The sequence below is a fragment of the Lynx rufus genome, unplaced genomic scaffold (assembly GCF_022079265.1).
Source record: "Lynx rufus isolate CCGP_SWC_20201006 ecotype Redwood Valley unplaced genomic scaffold, mLynRuf1.p SCAF_7, whole genome shotgun sequence".
NCBI lineage: Eukaryota > Metazoa > Chordata > Mammalia > Carnivora > Felidae > Lynx > Lynx rufus.
This window is the reverse complement of record NW_025814889.1, coordinates 127785289-127807568: the sequence shown is the minus strand read 5'-3', so window position 1 is coordinate 127807568 and position 22280 is coordinate 127785289. Positions and strand designations below refer to the sequence as shown.

At 46.3% G+C, this 22280-nt stretch overlaps 1 protein-coding gene across 2 annotated transcripts in view; it reads left to right on the top strand.

Annotated features, from left to right (window-relative positions):
• Positions 1-521: 521 nt before the first annotated feature.
• SYN3 (synapsin III) overlaps positions 522-22280 on the top strand; it is a 420649-nt gene continuing 398890 nt past the window's right edge. The window contains exons 1-2 of one of the 2 annotated variants that reach the window (XM_047066610.1): positions 522-847; positions 19412-19469. In XM_047066610.1, coding sequence (XP_046922566.1) covers positions 537-847; positions 19412-19469 — 369 coding nt within the window. In that variant the 5' untranslated portion in view covers positions 522-536. The remainder of the gene's footprint in view (positions 848-19411; positions 19470-22280) is intronic. The other variant, XM_047066608.1, reaches the window with a different exon arrangement.

Here is a 22280-nt window from a genome sequence, read left to right as displayed (position 1 = left end):
GTGGTACTAAAAGCTCTTTTTATGTTCCCTCTTTTAATAGCCACAAAAATTTTCACTGAGTGTGCTGTAGCTTATTTATTCATTATTTTGTGACTGAAGATTAAAGTTCCTTCCAATATTTTGCTAGTGTAAATAATGCTATGAAAAATATTATTTGTGCAGGAGGCTTTTTCTGTAACTGAGATTCCTTTCTTGGGGGAGAATTCCAGAAAATGGAAATTGTAGGTTAAAAGGTTATGCTCTGCTTACATGTTGCCAAATTCTTTTCCAAAAAGATGTCCCACTTTATACTGCCCCCAGCAGTGGGGCAGGAAGGCGCCATATCTGTTTGCTCTTACAGGGCAGAGGTCATTTCCACTAATGTGTGTGTTGGCCTGTTTCCACAGGTTAGCAAAGACAGCTGAAGCCTACTTGGGCAGGATTCCCCTGGCTCTTCCGGCTTAAGACCCTACCATCTCCTATCCCTGGCCGCCTGTGTTCTGGGCCTCACCTCGACAAGTCTGTGTGGGAACAAGCCACCTCTTCCATCTGTAGCCATGAATTTCCTCCGGCGGCGCCTCTCTGACAGCAGCTTCGTGGCCAACCTGCCTAATGGCTACATGACAGACCTGCAGCGCCCAGACAGCTCTACCAGCTCCCCTGCATCCCCAGCCATGGAGAGGAGGCACCCCCAGCCCCTGGCAGCCTCCTTCTCCTCTCCAGGATCCAGCCTCTTCAGCTCCTTCTCCAGTGCCATGAAGCAGACCTCAGCAGCCCCCTCAGGGCTGATGGAGCCTCCGGGTCCCTCTGCTCCCGTTGTTCAAAGGCCCAGGATCCTATTGGTGATTGATGATGCCCACACAGATTGGTAAGCCAGAATCTGCCTAGGGGCAAGAGAGGTGATGGGGGCTTATCTCACTCCTGGGGGAGGGAAGAGAGGGGAAAGCTGAGAGGTTTGATCAGAGTATCAGAGACTGGCCAGAGGGCAGGAAACTACATTTACTATGTGGCTACTGCATGCCAGGCACCATGGCACCTGTTTCATGCTTTACGTTTACAATCCCAATCCCTTGCCAGCAAATCCAAAAATCCAAAAAGCTCTGAAAACTGGAAAATATTTTATAATCCATGTGGCATCAAAGCCTGATCTGAGGGAAAGTGAGACTCTAACAGTCTTCGTTATACCATTCACTGTGTGTGACCATAAATGATTTATGGCAATCTTGATTAACATCTTTGTTTAAAAAAAAATTTAAATGTTTATTTGTTTTTGAGAGGCAGAGACAGTGTGAGCAGGAGAGGGGCAAGGAGAGAGGGAGACATAGGATCTGAAGCAGTCTCAAGTCTTTGAACAGTCAGCACAGAGCCCGATGCGGGGATTGACCCCAGGAACTGGAAGATCATGACCTGAGCCAAAGTCGGATGCTTAACCAACTGAGCCACCCAGGCGCCCCCTTGATTTACATGTTAATACATTTGCAATGGGGTACTGCTCAGAGCTCACTAGAAGTGTTATATAATATATGGTATACATCCCATATTACCTTCCTAAGAATGGAAAACTTTAAAAACCCGAAATAACTCAGGCAAGTTGCTTAGCCTCTTTCAGCCTCAGCCATCCTCCATCCATTCAGTAAGGTTGTTATGAGGGTAAAAGAAATGAACAGAGACCCACAGTCCTTATCTAACACCCCTGAGACCAGAGTGCCTGAGTTTGTCCAGAACCTGTTCTCTTAACATCAAACATGGGCAGAAATGATATGCCTTCCAGTCTCTTGTTAGGCATGCTGATCCATGGTAAGCTCTCCAGAGTCAGAGATTGGACATGTCAAGGTCATTGAAACTGTTCTACAAATAGTTACTGAGCACCAGTGTAGTGCAAGTCACAGCCTTAGGTGCTCAGGTAAGTGGTGAGCAGACCTTGCTCACATGGATCTGAAGTTGGAGGATAGGTCTCTACACCAAATATTTGGTGGAGAGCGTGCTAAATATTATCAGTCCTAGTTGGGGACATGGAATTTGCAGTCTAGAAAATAATGCCAAGTGTGGAGACCTGGAAGCACTCCATCCAGGGCGGTTCTGACAGTGGACTCATAAATGGTCATGGGGCTGGAGAGCAAGGTTGCACGCGTGTGTCTTCAAAGGCTGCCACGTAGTAGGCACATCATAGGCACCTGGTAAATAGGTCTTAGGTGAATAAGTTAATGCATTCAGTTCACCGAGCATGTCACAGGCTCTGTTATTCTAACATGCATGTGCACACTCACATTCACTTGAGAAGTTAACTCAGGTTGGGAATGACTGACCCTGTACTTTGGAATGGGAGATATTTATGGTGTATGATATTCAGTACAGTCAACATGGAAGCATGTTCAGCAGGTGTAGACAGCAGTCTTTACTTTCCTGCTAAAAAGTTAGTTCATCTTAACCAAGGTGAGATCATGGGCATGGCCTCTGTTTTGATCCAGTCTGCATTATCTTCAGTGTTGCTGCTTGCTTGAAGCCTCTCATCATGAAGCCTTGTTTATCTGTCTATGCGTTTATGTAAAGCAGCATCTTTAGGTTCTGACTTTAGTGGTTGATTTCTGCAGAGATTTTGCTTCCAGGCACTGCTGCCTGTGCAACCCTGCTGCTTGTCTGCCCACTAATCAAAATGCCTGCATGGCCTTTGCAGTCTTCTTGTTTCTTTTCAGCCCCATACTTGACCTTGGTTTTGACCGTACCGTGCTGACCATGTTTCCTCGGCCTCAGCCAGGGTTTGCCATGATATGGCAATGGTCAGGGGTTATTTAAAAACCTATTTATCAAGAAAGTTACTTTCTGTTTGGAGGGTGAGCTGATAAATGATAGCACCGTACAATGGTGAGGAACACAGACTTCAGAGCTAAGTTGTCTAGGTTCACATCCCATTTGTATACCCCATAGTAGCCAAACGACCTTTGCAAGTTACTGTACCTAAATGGGAATAAAATAGTACCTACCTAGTAGAGTTAATGCATGCAATTGGGTTAAAAATCTGAGTTAATATAAAAGTGCTTAGGATGTGTCTGGTAGACAGTAGATGCTACTTACGTGTGTGTTGCTATTGCAGACTTTTGTGACCTATGCGACATTAATCATCTTGATGGCAGTCCCTCATAATCATGTTTATTTAGTCTCTTCATCCCCAATAATGGGCAGAGTGGATTAGGATTTATCCTATTGTGCAGTTTTCTATTGGTCACTTGTGCCTGTTAGCTCCTGAGTAATAAGGTTGGGTCTTATTAATTAATCTCTGTCCTCCCGGTGCCCATGCGGTATGTAGCAGTATGGTGTGTGGGCACAGCAAACGAGGCCAAAATGCAATGGCCTCACCCAAGTAACGTTTATTATTTTAAGTCTTTATTTTAATTCCAGTTAGTTAACATACCGTGTTATGTTAGTTTCAGGTGTACAACATAGTGATTCACCAATTCTGTACATCATCCTGTGCATCATGACAAGTGCATTCCTTAATCCCCATCACATATTTCACCCATCCAAGTAACATTTAAATTTGACTTGGTTTCCATCTCTCTAATCTGAAGACCATGTGTGAATGTGTGAATTTTAGGCTGTGTATGCTGATGGGGGGCATGATTTTGGCCAGAGGAGTGTCTCCCAGTCTGTGTCAATCATGCCTCTTATACCCACACTTTAATTAGGTCTCCAAACAGCAGTATTTCTCTTGCCCTTCAGTGAGTAAAAAAGGGGAGAATGGAGAAACTGAGGCACATTAACTTTCCTGGAAACTGGTTCTGCATCCACTGGATGTTTGTGATGGGGACTTCCTGCCTGCGGACACATCAGCTTCTGCAGAACTCCATCCTAGATTCTTCTTCAGCTTCCTAACCTCTCTGAATCTTAATACATTCCCAGCTTTCTCCAGATTGATGCTGGCTGCCTGGGAAATCCCAGTCTGCCCCTGCAGAGTTCCGAAAGATGTTTGTTCCCCGCCACCAGGAGTGGCCAGCAGGTGGCGGGCCAGCCCCACTGTCCCGGGCAGCTTTGGCAGAGTGTGGGCTGCCTGGGTCAGCCCCCACCCGGCCCCTCCTCCATTGTGCAAACTGTCTCCTGAGAGGAAGAAGTTGTTAAAGGGGAGAAGCCAGCTCACAGGGCCCCTTTTTTACCCCCCTTTGAGATGATAATGAAGGGGGAGATAGCCACTGTCTGGACTGAGAGTGAACCCACCAGGAACAATGCTGCTCCCTTTTCTCTGTTCTCAGTCCCACATCCTCTGTCTTCCCATTCTGGGTCTTGGGCCTTCCTGCAGAATCAAGTTTCCTTGTGCTGAGGGAGTTTGCAGGAAGCCCCCACGCTCCCCCTCCTGGCAGAGGCCAGCTTGCAGACTCTCTGAACCAGCCTGGGTCCCCCAAGGACTATCTGTTACCTGCTGAGTGACCCAGGGAGAAGGACTTCTCATCCTCTGAGGAGAAATAGAGGGCCCCAAAGCCACCTTTGCTGGGAAAAACAACTCATGGCTGAACTTTGTAAGATCCTACCACCTTTTGGGATTGGCCATGGAGGTGAGCCCAGCTACAGCAGTGGTGTTTGGGGAACTTTGGGCCAGCCTCCATAAAGCCCAGTTCAGTAACAGGTCTGAACTCAAGTTGGTGCTATCCTCTGGGATGAGGGGAAACCAATCAATCTTGAAGAACCACAAGAATCAAGGGAAAGGAGAAATAAAATAAATGAATCTCAGGCTCAGTATTCTTCAGCCTTATTGCCTGCCCACTCTTTCTCTTGCCTAGAATTTTCCAGCAGCCTCACTGGTCCCAGACCTCTAGTCTTGACCCCCTGGCTACCTTCCATGTTACCATCAAAGGGTCATTTTGTGAAACACAGACCTGATTGGTTTGCTCCCACCGTTCATCCCCTATTATAACCCTCTGTTGCTGCATCATTGTCCTCAAGTTCAGATTCATTCATCAGCTTGCCTGCCTCCCTCTAGTTCTGTCTCCAGCTCCACTTCCTGCTTTACAAAAAAACAACCTATGGTTCTCAAACACATTTGCCTTAGCACATTCTGCTTCCTGCTACCTGGAATGCCCTTTCCTATCTCATTCACTTGTCCAATTTCCATTCATCCTTAAAAGCCTGCTCAGGTGTCACCTCTTTTGTGAAGTCTTCCCTGACACCCTTGACCCTGCCAACGTTGCTAACAACCACCTCCTTTATATAACGTAAAGTGTATTTCATGGTGCTATAGTAATTTCACACTGTATGATCATTGGCTAGCAGGTGGCTGTCTCTTGTGCCAGAACAAGGCCTGTGTCTTGTTCTTCCTTATATCCTTGGTGCTTAACACACAGTAAATGTTCAATTAGCATACCATTGCCCCCACTCCAGTCCAATGAGGATAACTTTTAATGAGCATAACGGGGCCTGAAAGTCACCTTACCTTAGGACTCAGCAGTATAATACATGCAGTCGAGGGGTGTCTGTTTTTACTCACCTATGTGTAAAATCTTGGCTCTTTATTTTCCAGTATGTGAGGATAACTGTAAGGCTGCTATTTGAGATTGTCTAAAAAAAAGTTGGCATAAAGTTTTATTATTGCCCACAAAATATACCAGAATTCCAGGTTTGATTTCAAAATCAAAACATTGAGTGTGACCAAAAAAAGATTGCTCATAATCATGCTTGGATTGAGTGTACCTCCCTGCTCATGGTTTTACCTACAAAATCTCCAGAGGCTGGATGGGGTTGAGGAGCAGGGTGTTGGGGTGAGGGGGATAGAAGCGGCTAAGCCTTTGCCCCCAATCCCTCCCTCCAATGGCCTGTGGAACTCTGGCTCTCCTCCCCTCTTACCTCACCCATGGCCTTGTTCCCAGAATGTCTGCTATTCCATTTCAACAATGATCTATTGTTACCTTCCCTTCTATTCTCCACCCTTCCCTGCGTTTCTTTCTTCTTTTATTTGTTGGGGAGGAAATGAAAAGGTATTCTTGATTTGAAACACCCCTCTGCTACTATCCTTCCAGCCTGGAGTGTATCAGGCTACGCTGTCCTACTCAATAATGGTCAGTGGTACCCATCCAAGCACCTTGTGCATTTCTAGATTCACCAAGAAATGTTGTACAATAATTTGTGTCCCTCCTACGACCACCCCATCTGTCCCACTCCCAGGTGGTGTCTTTGTATCCCAACACCTACAATGGGGCAGGTAGTTTGTTAGGAAATGTCTGTTGATTGAATGAGTAACTTTGGAGGTGATGAGTTATTGGTAATGACGGATGAGGATGGTGACAGTGACACTTAAGGAGGGACTTGAGTGACATTCTGAAATCCTCTTTTTCCCCTTTCATACTCAATCCAACAGAAAGTCACAGTGGCCACATGAGAGCATTTACACCATGGAAATTGGCAAATGCTACAAAATAGGGCTTTCAGTTCTCCCCAGAGAGCTGGTTATTAGTCATTTGCCAACGCAGCTCTGGTCTAATCACTTGCCAACATAGCTCTGGTCGTAGGCACTTCTTGATTGGCCTGGTGGGCAATTGTACAGGTGAGGAAGCAGAACACAGAACACAGGCCCCTGCTCAGGGAACCAAAAACAGGTGGGTGGCTAGGTTGGTACTTGTTAAAAGGCATTTCTGATGGAGCCACAGCTCCTGCTGACCCCTGCACAGGACTTCAGTGTTTGGCAAGAGATAGATGCTGAAAAGTCTTGGTCAAAAAACGAATGAACACACAGATGAATAAACCATGAGCTCTTTGGGGTTGGGGTCATGTCTTCATCATTGTCATGTGGCAAACACTTGTGTACTTTGTACCACCAAAAAGGTTTCCATAGATGCTCTAAGTCAGTCCTCCCAACAACTGGATGGAGTACTTTCACTGCTCTCATTTTATACGTAAGGAAAACGGAGGCCCCGAGCCCAAAATCAAAACAGATGTCAGTGGCATCTGGGAATCCAGCTCAGACCATTCTGGACACCCTGTTCTCTCATCATTTTTCCCACCTGAGTACAAGCCCTCCCGTGCTGTGTGTGAGGGCATTGGCCGGCAGAGCCTGCTCAAGAGAGGGTCACACATGCACACACACCCGCACACACCCTGTGTCTGAGAGCAGTGGGAGGAGACAGGGTGGCAGGACTCCATGTAACAGCACTGCAGCCAAGCACAGGATCCCAGTGACCTCACCCTCAGAGGAAAGTGCCCCACCTCAAGCCAGGCGGCCCCACCCTGCTGGAGCCCTGTGGGCAGCTGGAACGAGAAGATGCCAGGAGGAAAGGGGGTTCCTGTAGCCATCCAGACACTCCTGGTCTCAGGTTTGGGAATTGGATCCTTCACAGAAATTGCCTTTGGGCTATTTTCCTCAGTTTCAGGCTCCAACAGGATGTTTTCTGCTCTTTCTCCCTGTGTTTTGATATTAAATATGTGATTTCCTAACACATGTCAGACATGTTTCCTAAGAGAGTTAAAATGGGAAGGAAAGTAAAATGCAGAGAATCAGGGCTGGCTGGTGGCAGGTTGGGGTTGAAGTCCCAGCTCTGCCGCTTACCAGCTCTTGGCCAAGCCACCTTACCTTTCTGAGCCTCAGTGTCTTCATCTGTAAAGTGGGGACCATAATGCCACCACTGTCACCATACCAGTGAGCTCACAGGAATGTTCCAAGGCTCCAGTGAGAACACGCTGTTCCTCTCCCTTACAGGCGTTTTTCCATGTGTATGGTTTCTTTGCCTGTGCTGTGGTCCTGTGCTAGAGCATAGGCTCCAGGAGGGTGGAGTTTAGGCCTCATTTGCTTGAACACCGTATCCTCAGAGGCCAGCACAGCACCTGGCACAAGGTAAGATAGGAAACACGAATGATTTAATTAACAAACAAATAGATGCCCTTGCCAAAGGCTGATCTTATTATTAAGGGAGAGTTCAGGATCGAGGATGCCCTCGGGGAGAGTCTTTCTCAGAAAATAGTCAATTACCCTGGAATTCAGGAAGAGTACCTGATGCCCATGCTTTGCTCAAGCTCCCTCCCCACCCCCCACCCCTCATTGTTCAGCTGGTAACTCTGAGGCTCCAGCCTCCACTTGAGGAGCTGAACTGCTTCCGGCTGCTTTGACTGAAGGCATGAGGACTTCAGGGCATGTTGGCAGGCCCCTCAAAGCCTTGCAGTGGGCCTAATTGGCCCCATGGTGACCAGGACATTCTGCTTCCTACTTTGTCACCTACAGAGGGTATTTGAATGCCGAGCTGCCCTCACCAGCAGTGGCTTTGGGGCAGGGTTGCTGGATTCCACTCAGTTAATACTTGGATAAGCAATCAATTTATCTCCTGCAATATTTGGTATAGATTTATACTATCAAATTGTTGGTTGTTTATCCCAAATTCGAATTGAACTGGGTGACCCGTCTTTATCTAGATACCCTACTTATGGAGGATGGCAACGAGAGACAGTTGCCACCATCTGTGCCTGCTAACATGGGCCCAAGTGAGAGGCTGGTCTTTGCACTCTTGCTTCCTGGTCAGAGAACCAAAATAGGCCCCTCAGTTGACCCCATTCTCTGCTTTCCCTGCCTATGACAAGGACTGAGAGTTGTCAGTCACCAGCAGAGAGGAAATAAAACTAGTAGACAGTCTCAAGGCAGACTGCCCAGGTCTCTTCTCCCTCTCACTTACATGACCTTGGGAGGTCTGACCTCTGAACCTCACATTCCAGCCTGTGAGGCAGAATCATGGTATATCTTTTGTGAAGGGTCCTTGCCAAGATTAGAGATGATGGCACGGGTGGGGCTGGGACAGGGCTTAGCTTGTCATAACAGGCACTGAAATGGTAACTGTATTAACAATTAATTGCAATTACTAATTGCTGATGAATATAATAGTGCTGGAAGCCAGGGGAAGGAAGCCACTTGGCATGCTTCTCAGTTCAGCTGGATATGCTTGAGGGCTGTCTTCCAGAAGGCCTGGAGGAGGGGTGTCTGGATGCTGGTAAGCTGGCAGAACTCTACTGTGAAGATGACAAGATGGAGGCCTGAACTGGTCCCCTCCTCCTAGAGTTGCTCGGGGGTCTCCCAACTGAGACACACACCTTTCTGTTGGAGAGACTTGGCTCTGGGAAACAAAATCTTCACATCTGGCCCCACCACTTCCTCTACCCCCAAACCTCTCCTTGAACAAGGCAAGCCTTGGCTGTTTCCTATGGGGAAACACAGGGATGGAAGGGAGAGGAAGAAAGGAAAGGCCTAATGTCACCTTCCTCCTCACTTCATTCACCAATTCACACAGGCCACCCAATAGCACCTAGAGTGGCTCTGGATGTCTGGACTCACCCCTCCCATTCTGGGCACCTGCCCTGCACTCCTGCCCCTCCCCCTTGCTTCCCTGGCCCTGGTGCCTGGGGGAGGGGAGGGGCCTTGGGCATTCCCCAGCAGCCTGCCTAGTCTCCTGGAGACAGGCTCCGTTTTCCCAGGCCCGGCCCCTTTTATCAGGGAGACAATGTACGCACACAGTGAGGGCCTTGTGTGGCACCCAAGCCCCAAGCCCTTTGACTTGAGGAATTTTTCAAGTGCTGACCTCTTTCCGTGAGGTCTTCCTGCTGTCCAATCCTGAGGCCTGGTGCCCCTGCTGCTTCCTACCCAGCTCTTTCAGGGAGAGAGAGAGGGAGGGGGAAAACAGTGAAGAGCTGTCTCTCGCCCTGGTAGAGTCTTCACCCTCTGAAACTGGCTAGAAAATCTGGGGGAAATGTCTTTGAGCAGAAGGGAATGTGGGGAGAAATCTGATAGATGCCGTTTCTTCCAGATTCCTTCCTTCTCTGTTGATACTATGGGATCATAGTGGAGCCACTTTTCTCTTTGGGCCTCGTTTTTCTCATAAGTCAAATGATGATGGATTAAGATCATGTTCCCCCAAAGACCGTTTCTATCAGAACAACATTCAGATTCCCAGGAACCACCCTACACCTTCTGTGTTAGATAGAGTTCTTTGTTTGCAAGAAAAAGGAGTAGACTTTGGCAGACTTAGGCAAAATGGGGATGTTTTGGATGTGGAGGCTCACAGAATCAAAAGAGAATATGAAGACTCAAGTCTCGGACAGGCTGGGGCCCAGGGCTCCCCTGGGATCTAGGAGGCTGGGACTTGTGTAGGCAGCCTTCTCTAGAGAAGCCAGCTCGTGTTTCCTCCCAGCCATGTGCCTCTTTGCCAACAAATCCAAACCTTGGGGAAACACAAACCTGGCTGGTTCCACAGTATGTCCTGGGACAGTTCCACCAAGACCACGTGCAAGAGAGCTGCTTGGTTCCATCAGTGCAGATGCAAATGGAGGTGCTATTACTGGAAATTCAGATAGGTGCAGGACAGGCCACACTGCAGAGTGCCCTTAGAACTACTGACTCAGAATATCCAAAGTAGAGCTTGGGAAATTGTTTTTGTTTGTTTGTTTGTTTTTGTTTTTAATGATGATGAGCCAAACTTAGAAACCATTGAGTTACAAGACAACACCTGGGAACAGTGAGGCCAACTAAGCAGGAGAGGTATTTCAGCTCAATATATAGAATGGAAAGTCATCCAAAGATCAAATGGGCTTCCTAGTGAGGGAATGATCTCCCCATCACTTGCAGGTGTTCGAGCACAACTGGGCTGGCCACTTGGAAGGAAGGAGGCAGAAGAGGCTCCAACTATAAAGAGGTTGGCTTATAAGCCCTCGCAGGAGTCTTGAGCTTAAAGCTTTTTGTTTTTTACTCTATGACTTTATGTCTCAGTCACTTCTCTGACTTTGCCTTGCTTTTCTCTGAAGAATTCAACTGTTTACCTTGTGAGTTTCTCCTCTTCCTCCAAAACGTGGTTTTCTCACCCAGGTCCTCTGAATGACCTTTCATGGAGTCCCTGAGATGCCATGACTTTCTTAGCAATAGCTGTTCCAGTGCTTGAGTCTACAGACTTCACCCCACCTGGTTACAGCCTTGCCCTGGGGGAGGCAGGTCACTGGGCAGATGCCAGCCTCATTACAGAACGTCTCTTCTCCTGGGGCCTGTGGAAGCCTGCCTAGGACATGTTTCCTTGGCGGGAGGGAGGCTATCTGTGATGGCAAGAGAGAAGATGGTGCTTTGTGTCCATTTTCCTGACCACTCACCCTGGATCTTCAGGAAGGGTAAGGGTGTGGGTTTCCTGAAAATTTGCACTGAGCTGATTGCCATCTTCAGAATGGAATTAGTTAAATTAGGGGTTGCCTGTGCAGCTGCTCACAGGAGACAAGATGGTCTGTGAGTGAAGGGGCAGGTGGTAAGAAAAGGCACAGGCATAGAGAAATATTTCCCTGCTGTAAGGAAAACAACAGCACATGATTTATGACAAATGGTGTCTGCCACTTGGTTTCAGCTTCAACAAAATGACAGAACCATGGGGACTGTGTTGGGTGTAAGAACTGATGTCCCCTCTGAAGGCAGCAGCTTCAGTTCACTCACCTAGTTGTCACCATGCAGGAATAAGGGCCTGGTGTTGCTAAGTCATTGATTTTCCAAGGACAGCCAGAAATCTGAATGTTATATGAATTTTCTATTGTAAGTAGTCAATTTAAGTCCAAAAATAAGACTGTGGACCTCATGAAGTTTACCAGTTGGCAACTTCTGATAAAGAAGACAGGAGTCAGGATAAATATGTATTCTAGTTCCTCTTCTGGGTCTGTTTCCCAGATAAACTGTATATACTACAATGGCAGGAGGGCTGTTTTGTTTAGTGCAATACTTCGGGTCTAGCGCAGTGCTGGGCACATAGGGGACCTTGGGTAGATGGGTGGATGGATAGAAGCATGCATGCATGAGTAAGTGATTGGATGGATGGATGGATGGATGGGAAGGAAGGAAGGGTAAATAAATGGATGGATGGGAGTGAAGGAGGGAAGAATGGATGAAAAATAACTTCTCTCAGCCTTTTCCTTCTGTGCCCTGCCCTTCACACCTTGAAAGGCCTCATATCTTGTATGAGCATGCATGCTTCTATCCATCCACCCATCTATCCAAGGTCCCCTATGTGCTCAGCACTGCGCTAGAGCACAGTATTGCTCTGTGCACTAAACAGCCCTCCTGCCATTATGGTACATACAGTCTAGCTGGGAAACAGACCCAGAAGAGCTAGAATACATATTTATCCTGACTCCTATCTTCTTTATCAGAAGTTGCCAACTGGTAAACTTCATGAAGTCCACAGTCTTATTTTTGGACTTAAATTTTTCTATTTGTTTTAGAGAGGAAGAGAGTGTGCATATGGGGGAGAGAGGCAGAGGGAGAGAGAGAATCTCTCCATCCCACAACCTGGGGCTCCATCCCATGTGGGGCTCCAGGATCATGGGATCATGACCTGAGCTGAAATCAAGAGTTGGACTCTTAACCAACTGAACCACCCAGGCACCGCTGCCCCCTAACCCCCAGCTCCCCCTTTCTAAATCAAACACTCAATATTCTCATGGTCCCCTTCTCATCCTCCTTATACCATCTTTTCTTATACCCTTTTCTGGAATGATCAGATATTAGTCACTTGTACCTTGGTATGAATTATTTTTCAGTGTATTACCTTTCCATGGGCATTTCCCCAGCTTGGGCTCTTAGCAGATGCTCATTAAATGTTTGCAGGGGATGGGGGTGGGGAATGGCTTAGCCTTCTAAATGTTAACTAATTCTCTTTGTGTAATAAAGATTGTGGACTTTCAAATATCTGTAGGAATGAAGGTGACACAGTGTAGGGTCTTTGGCAAGGAGAGGGGTAAGGACTGAGATGACATTCTAGCCCGATTTGTGCAGTCATGATAAGTGGGTGGCTGATGACTTTGTGTACCCTAAAGGCCTATACTGGGGAGGAAGAGGAGATCCCAGGGAAAAGTCCAGGCAGGTTTCCATTAGGCTAGACATGAAGCAGGAGTTTCATTTAGAGCAAGGAAGATACTGCCACCTTCCTCCTCCTCTTGGAGAGAGAAAATGACATGTCACTTCCCCAGGGACACACCCAACTGACTTCAGCCCTCTTCCCATCCTGGTGAAGGTCAGGAGAGAAAGAGAGGGACATTAAACATCTGCCATGTGTCAGGATATCATTCATGGGCACTTACAAATGAAACTGGGGCTTGGGAAGGTCGATGTCTGTCTGAGGCAGTACAAGGAAATAAATAGAGCTAGACAGGACCTGGATCTGTCTCCAGTGCTAGCAGTGCCCATCTACCTCTTTACCTGGAGAGGTGAAGTTCCACCCTCGCAGCCCACCAGGGAGTAGCACACTTGTGGGCACGTTTTTGGCAGGTTCCCAGAGTCCTTCAAATCTGCATCCTTATGCTAACCTGTGGGTAGATCTTCCTATCCCTGTTCTACAGATGAGAAGGTAACGGCTTGTCCAAAATCGTGTAGCAGGTATCCCAGCTGCCAACTCAAATCTAGGTCTTCTGTACCATGCCTGCTACTCATTTTTCCTGCACATTTAGGACATGCCCCAGGAAGATTTGTCCCCTCCCTGAGTACCCCCAGCATCTGCCCAACTCATTTGCTCTTGTCTGTGCCTTTCACACATACACACACATCCAGAGCCTCTCACAGTCATCTTTGTAGCCTTTGGCCTTGGCAAAGAATAGGCTCCAAATACTGGATTGGTTAATGGATGACCTGGGCTACTTTACCAAGGAAGTGGCTCCTGACCCTTAGACTAGGTTGGGTGTCCCTTCTGTGGGCTGACCTGATCTTTGGGCTGGTGCCCTGTGTGGTCATTGTCCATTTATGAGTCTCTCCCTCCTGTTAGGTAGTAAGCTCCCTGAGGCCAAGGACTATGTTTTCTTCATACTTACTTCCCTGGAGCCTATAGGCTCTGGCCCATAGTAGTTGATCAATAAATATGTGTTAAGTGTCTTTTGAAGAAGGCTTTCCTGACCAACCTGAGTCAGATCTCCCCTGCTCTTCACATCTTATCATCCATTGTGCATTTTATTCATACCATTTGTGCATTTGTGCATTTTATTCTTACCATTTCTTTTTCACCTAGTTAGTTTTCTGACTTTTCTGGGAGCATGTGAGCTCCACAAGAGCTGGCACTTGTGGAGCAACCTTTCCCCTTATGCCTAATAGGGTGCCTGGTCTATATGAGGCCCAGCAAATGGTGGTTAAATAAGGGAGTGAATAGTGACCAGACCTACTCATGAAAATCTCCTTTTCTATTGCTGTCAGAAGCCAATGAGGGGCCATTTGTCATATCCAGTGACTTGGGGCTCTAGTTTCTTACCTCTAGAGATCCCTGTGTGGGTGCAAGGGGCCTTGTCATCCTCAGAGGATCCCTCCTCTCCCTAACTCACTGGAGTTCCCTAATTGCAAGGTGGTATGGAGAGGCTGCCCCACCATTGGAGGGTCCCCGCTGGCCGTGGGAAGGGGCCGGGCAGGTTAGTTATTTTTTTTCAAGTAAGTAATGGAGCTAGAATGGATCTCTGAATTGGACCTCTGTATTCAAAGGTCCTGCTTTTGCCACACCTCCATCCAACCGGCATGCCATGTGATTCTCATCTTGCTGACTGGGAAAGCCCTGAGCCTGTCTACCTTCAATGATTTCCTGCATGATCCATAACCCATCTCCCCCTGCTTAAGTCCAGGCCACAAATAAGCAACCAATATGTTGCATCAGAAACATGAGACTCTCCTGGGCCAGATCCCTGCATCCCTGCCCTCCCTCCCTCCCCCTACAGGGGGGACCTGTGGGAAGAGGGCTGTGCCTGAGACAGAACATTCCTGACCCCTCCTTCCTGGGAAGGACATAGCCAAGGCCCAGCCACATTGACTCTACATCCCAGACACATTTATTAGGAGGGTGTCGCTTGGACACAGGTGGATCCTGTTTGTGCTAATTCTCCTTTCCTTCTGCCCCTGCTGTCGCCATGAAAGAACTGAGTACCCGCTCCTCATAAATCTCATTCACACACCACATCCCGCCTCCCCAAACTTGGGATTTCCCACCCCAGGCAGCGCTGGTTTTATAATATTCTCCTTCCTGGTGCCTCTGATGTGGCAGTAAAATATGAGACCACCCACAGAGAAGGAAGCTTCCTGGAATCAAGAGTTTCCCCACCCTCTTCCCAAGGCCAAGGCCTTGAGTGATTGGCTGGGATATTCAGGAGCTCATTATAAGAATAAACATATTGGGGCATTAGGAAGAAGTCTGCATTAGGGAGACAGCCTTCGGGCACAGTGAGGCCGTCCGTTTTGCCTGAGGTCAAACAGCCACGCAGTTACAAAGGCAGCAATCCCAGCCCCCAAGGCATCTAGAATTCCAGACCATCCCTACCCTTCCCTCTGCCAGACAGAACTGTTCAGAGGCAGCTCAAGCCTGAATGAGCCCCCGGCAAGGAGGCAGCAGTCTGTGTGGCCTGTCAGGAGACAGACTTCTGACTCCCAGCCAGGCAGGGGGATGGACTGCCTGACCCTCAGCTTCAGCCCAAGTCCGTCTGCCAGGCTCTGCAGTAAACATTCCAGAGATGGGCAAAACAAGTGTTTTTCCTGGGAAGGTGAGGCCTTGTGAAGGCTAGAGCTGCTTGGGTGGTATTCGTATGGTATAAAGTGCTCTGGGTTCTGGTTAGAATCGAGTTGAGGGCTTCCAGTCATTCAGGTTGGACACTGTACAACGACCCCACACTGTAATCAGTGCAGATTTGTAAGTGTATTACAACAGTGTGCCAGTAGATGACAGTAAAGTGTCTTGAGGACAGGATATGTTATGGCTTATCCTTGGAAGACTGTTCATTTACCCAGTTAGCAAACATTCGTTACACATGTGCCTTGTGCCCTGGCACTCTGTGCCAGACACCGAATTCATTGAGCACTGACACAGTATCAGGTTTCCAGGAGCTCGTAGACTAGGTGTATTGGGGCAGGGTACAGACAAACACTGTGCCATTACAACATGGACTGATACATCCTGTAAAGTACAGGATGCTGTGGGAACCCCAAGGAGGAACACCTAACCCAGCCTCATTAGGGGGGCACTTTCAAGGAAAACTTGATAAAGGAGGTGAGCGAGGGTCTTGGAGGCAGCCAGGCAGAGAAGAGCAAGAAGCCATCCTAAGCAGAGAGAACAGCGGGTGCAAAGGCTCAGTGGTGTAAAGTGTGGGACATGGCTAGGGAGTTGCAGGAAGTTGAGTGTGTCCGTGAGATGGATAGAAAACTGGAGGAGAAATGGCCAGTGTCAGCAGGGTCCTGCTGAATCCTGAAAATCTTGAAGCACAAGATCTAACTCACTGGTGCCACTTAGAGTTTTTATGTATCTTTGAACAGGGACTTCTCCATCTGGAATGTGTGGGGACTGATCCCTGCCCTACCTAGTAGGGTCTAATAGGAGGAGGGATATGAAGGTACTAGCAGGCCTTATATACCAACAATTTTAGGCCCTGGGCTGTATACATTGGAGCTGACTATGTGCAGGAACTGTTCTCAGTGCTTTATACATCTTGTCTCAGTTAATCTTTACAACAACGCTGTGAGATAGTTACTGTTACTAACCCTACTTCCCAAATGTGGAAACTCAGGCACATGGAGGTTGAGTAGAGTTACCCAAGGTTTCACAGTGAGTGAGTGGTAGAGCTGAGAGTCCATCCATGTGGTTGCCCTGAGTCTACTACACTCTATTGCCTTGTTGCATAGAGGATGAGGTGAATTGATCACTACAGGCTTGGCTGTAGATGTTATGACCGCTTGACAAATGAGAAGACCATGTCCTAGAGGGGTTAAGTACCTTGGCTTAGAACATGTGGTGAGTGAGTTGTATGGCTCAGACTTTGCCCAAACCATGCTTTTTCCAGTGTACCAGTGATTGTTCTTATTAGTTACTATTATGAGGTCCCAGGCCCACCTAGTACATCTTTTAAACCTAAGCTAGGGGGAACTTTGCCTTGAGCCACACAGCCTTGACTAGCTGTACCCCTTCTGACAGCAAAGGAGGGCCCTGTGCCAGGACCCCACAAATTGCACCCTTATACCATGCAGTGGATACAAAGAACCCTAGAATTCTTTGCCCAAAGGGACCCTGGCCCAATTCCATGCCCTGTGTAGGCCAGTTCCCTGGTCCATCCTTGGAAGGCATGGCCAAGGAAGAATGGTGGATGGGGGAATGAGTGAGGAGATGGAGTGTGGCCTGTGGGCTGAGCTATCCATGAGCCTGCACAAGAAGCCCAGGTGATTCAGGATTGAGAGGAGGGTGGGAGGAGAATCAGGGAAGACTGTAGGAACCAAGAGAAGGCAGTCCCCATGCCGCCTGGCTCTGGGTAGAACTCTAAGAATTCCAAGAAGTTGAAGTTCTGACCCCTCCAGATCGTGATGAAGTTGTCTTTGTCAAGGAAGGAAGAGAGGCATGTTTTATTTAAATGTTTGCTAGCTTTGTTTATCAATTGTAAATATTAGACATATGATGCACAGGTGTCCATTTGTTCTCTTGCCCCAAGCCCCCACAGGTATGAGAGGTGGACTTATCCCAGTGTCTGAAGTTTGCAGACACTACCTTTAAGGATTCGTGATAAAATTCACAAACTATGTGGAAAGGTTCCCTTTGTATGAACCTCACTGCACATTTTGTCAAACACCATGTCTGGGAAAGATAACAAAACCATCCTTTCAAGTCACAACAACAGCTCCTATACCACTAAAGTTTTGCATGTCTAAGCCTGTCAATCTAGTAAGAAAAAATTATCTTAATATTAGAGCTATCAGTCAGCGATTTGGGCAGTCTTGGAAAGAGGTGAACTCCACTGGCATTGCCTAAGTGTAGATAGAGACTCTTTGGAAGCAAACAGACTGATGCTTGGTCAGAAAATCTGTAGGAAGGATTCTTTTTTTCACAAATGGAAGGCTGAAAAAATAGATGGTAACATGGATGTTCCAGGAAAAAGAATAGAGGAAACTAAGAAGATTCTTGGATGTACTACTTACAAATTATTGATTAGAACTCAGTCACATGGCCACCCCTAGCTGAATGGAGAGTTGGGATATTCATTCTTGTGTGTGTGTGTGTGTCCCAATCTGTAAACTCTCTTATTGTGGGGAAGAGGAGAATGGGTATTGGAACAAAAAGCTGTCTCTGCCCCAGAATGGTTTATGGAAATGCTTAACACAGTGCTCGGTTTACAGCAAGTGACTAAGAACTATTAGTTTCTCCATACCAAAAATCCAAAAGAGCAAATGGAAACTTTTATTACTTTTGCCTTGTGTGTGGGAGGACATCTAAACCCAGAGTACCCCAACATTTGCTGCTTTTTTTCAGGGTTGAGCAAAAACATAGATGTGGAATTAGAAGTCCAGGACTCTAGTCCCCCAGGCAAAATATTTCGTTTCTCTGGGTTTCAGTTTTCTTTTTTATAGGATGGAAATAATAATGCCTTCTTCATGGTGGTGGTTGTAAGCATTAAATGAGAAAGACTATATAGGCTCAAGCCTACAGCACAGTTTCTGGCACAGAGTAAATACTCAACAAGTAGGTTTTTTTCCCCCATCTATCTGCACTCATTTATTCATCCAGCAAATATTAATTGAGCTCCTACTCTGTGTTAAGCACTCTGGTAGGTATTGGGAGTATTTGTGCCTTACTCTAAGTAGTTGTGTTATAGTTTAGTGAGACACAGGCATTAAACACAGTTACCAATTATAACTAACTATAATTGTAATAAGTACTATGAAAGAAGAGTATGAAAAGAAAGTCTATATGAGAAGAGAGAGGAAGGGGGCCAAGATTATGGTGCTTACTGAGAAAAATGGGCATTTGGATAGATTTGGGAAATAACTAGAATGTAGAATCAATGGAGATAGGGAGAGAGAAAGGGGTAACAAGAATGATGTCTATGTTTCTACCTTGAGCAATGGGTAGATGGGATGCTATTTACTGATAATGAGAAGATAGAAGTAGGGATATAGAGGAAAGATGATGGATGGATGGATGGATGGATAAAAGGACAGATGAGGGCTGCTTCATTGGACAGATGGACAAATGGAGGAATGGGTGGATGGATAGATAATTTATGGAGTATGTAGAGTATAACTCAATACAATAATAAAATAATTCTGTATTATTTACTTTTGTAGGATTCTTTATCTCATTTGATCTTTAAAATAGCCCTTAGAAGTAAGTCACACAGATATTATCTTCCTTCTACAGATTATAAAATTGAAACAGGGTTGCCAAGTAGAAACAGAACCTGAGTCTCCAATCTTCCCATCCAGTATTCTTTCTCCTCTTGCACATAGTATATACAAATAATTAGAAAATCATAGTATATACAAATAATTAGAAAATACAAATAATTAGAAAATAATTAGAAAAATAATTAGAAAAGTAGTCAAGGTGGGAGGAAAGAGCATGAAGTTACAAATGTGTCTGACATGTGCCCCTGGGGGTAAGGATTTTGAGAGAAGGGAGAAAATAATAAAGCAGTCTGCATCCTTACTCAGTAGTTTTCTTCCTCTCTTTAACAGGGCCAAATACTTTCATGGAAAGAAGGTGAATGGAGAGATTGAAATCCGAGTGGAGCAGGTAGGTTGGAGCTGGGTCTTTCGTGCTATCGCCCTGATGTTTTCCACAGCAGGAGCCATTCCCAGGAGCAGCCTTGATCCTCATCTTATGTGGCTACCATGAGCCAAGATTACTAGAAAATCCAGGCTTATACCTGGGAATTTTATTACATTTCTTTAGTTTAATGTTTTTTTTGTTTGTTTTAGCATCATAACCTTTCCTCAGAGGAAATCTCAAGTAGGAGCCCATTCTACAAACTAGAGACAAGTAGATGTTCTCTGACTAGATGGGCATGGGTAACCCAAAAGTCTGTCTGCTCCATCCTGCTCCACCTTCCCTATTCTCCCCATGGCCCCCAAGGCATCTCCTTGGAACCAGTTGGACTAGGGAACACAGTGGGTTTGAATCCCAGCTCTCTCATTTAATAGGTAATGGGCAGGTGACTTACTCGCTCTGTGCCTCAATTTTCTTGTATCATTGTTGTTGGGATTAGATGATTTAAAACCTCAAAAGAGGCTAGAATTATGAATACTGACTCTTGTTGTTACTGTTAATATCAGCATCCAGGTACCTCATTTTATGGGGAAAGAAATACAGACTTGTTGAAGGCTATATAGGAAGTCAGTGGCAGAATTAGGACTAGAACTTGTGATCTCCAGATCTAGGGCTCCTTCCGTTCATTCAGTGAGCACTTGTTGGGGGCCTACTAAATGCCACGCATGGTGCTCAGCCTTAGGAGAGCACATCAGAGCATGGGCTCTGGACCCAGAGTCGAGGTTTGAATCCTGGTGCCACCCCTTGGTTGAGCAGTACTTAAGCTCTTTGCAACTCTGTTTATCTATACAACTGATTGTTGTACAGCACCAATTTCATTGGTGTAACTCATTGGTGTAATAGCACCAATTTCATAGGGTGACTATGAGGATCAAATGAGTTAGTCCATGAAAAGTACTTGGAACAGCGCCTGGCACATACTGGGCACTTAGTAAATGTTATTCATTTATCATCGTCATAGCATCATCATCATCAAAGACAAATTGTTAATAAGATAGACAAGGTCTCTACTATAAGATGAACTCAGAAAAGTGCAATAAGAAAATAGAGGGGTGTGACATTTTCAGCATTCTATGAGTTTGGTGTGTTGGAGGAACAGAAAGCCTTTCTGAGCATCCAATTTGAGTTGGCTTAGTATTAAAACACCTTAAACTTGAATTTCAATTTGATCCTGTGGCTTTCAAGTCAGTCCAATGTCTACTGGTTTTCCTTCCATGGCAAAGAGCAGGTTATTTTTGTTCACTTAACAAATATTTGTCAAGCGTCTGTCTACTACGCTAGCTAGCTAACATGGGGAATGAGGATATAGAGACAGAGGCTCTGTCCCCAAAATTTTGTGGTCTAGGAAGGGAGGCAAGATAAGTCTTCACAGAACCTCATTACAAGTGAAATCCAAGAAAGAGAGGTCCAAATTTGGCGCTATGGGCAGCAGAGACCACAACTAATTGAGGGAGTCAGGCTGGCTCTGAGGAGAGGGTGGTATTTGGAGGGCATCTTAAAGGATGGGTAGGATTTCCACAAGTGGAGATGGCAACATGAAGAGTACATGAGAAGGAAGCAGTGTGAGCAATTTTAAGGAGGCTGGAAGTACAGGTTATGGGATGGTAGGAGTCTAGTTTGGTTGACTTCAAAATAGGACACATCATCTTCCCATAGCCCCAACCTACTTGTCCTCCCAAGTTCCGTCTCTCAATAAAGAGTGGCACCCTCTAACCTTCCACATTAGACAGAAGCCTGTACATTCTCCTTGGTGCCTCCCCTCCCCCTGTCACTACACCTATTCAGGGACCAGAACCTGTTGACTCCACAACCCTGTCTCCAGTCCATCTACTTCTTTCCATCCTTACTATCTAGATCCTTGGCTGAACCATCATCAACTCTCATCCAGTCTGCCTAATCAATAGCCTTCTAATTCTATCTTTTCACCCACTTCCCATTTATTTTTAGTACTAAAGCCAGGGTGATCTTTCTAAACAAGCAAATAGATTCTTTAAAGTGTTCACTTTTAAATCTCTTCCTCAAAGACTCCTTCTCTGAGCCCTCACACCTGGATCTAGATCAGCCAACCTGGTTATTCCCTATCGTAACATCCAACTTGGCCTTCCTAGCCCTTATCCATATATTTAGGTATGGGATTATTTGCATGAGTGTAGGGACAATGACTATTTGGAACTCTCTTTGTTAAGTAGCACAGGGCCTGGCACATTCTAGAACTGAAGAAATATTTGCAGAATGAATAACTGATAGATTCCACAGATTCCAGGCTGCTTGTCAGTTTCCAAGGGAGATAAATCACTGTTTCTTAATCTTCTCTCAAAAATCTGGGTTTTCCATAAACCATCTGGTAAACGCTCAGTTGCCAATTCAGCTAGCCCTGTCTCCTCCCATTTGTGAAAACCCCAGAGGCATGTTTTAATTTTACCCACTTATCTCAGTGATGCCCCTAGACCCACTTATGGGCACAAAATCTATGAGTAGGAGTCATCAGGAGCATCACTGAGAATTGCCCTAAGAATAACTCACTCAGGGGCTCTGGGGACACTCAGCCAATCAATGAAGGCTACAATCATTCTGGAAAATGTTGGCTAATTTAGAGTCATCCTGATTTCCAGCCATCCCCCTCCATAGAAGCCGGAAGGGAAATTAGCCAGGCGACCAAATAGCAGGTTATTTGGGCATTTTTCCCTGAAAGACATGCCTTCCTAAACCCATCTTAGAGTCCGAATTGTTTGCCTTTTCCATCTGGATGAATAGGTGGGACACATAAGCAACCCCCCA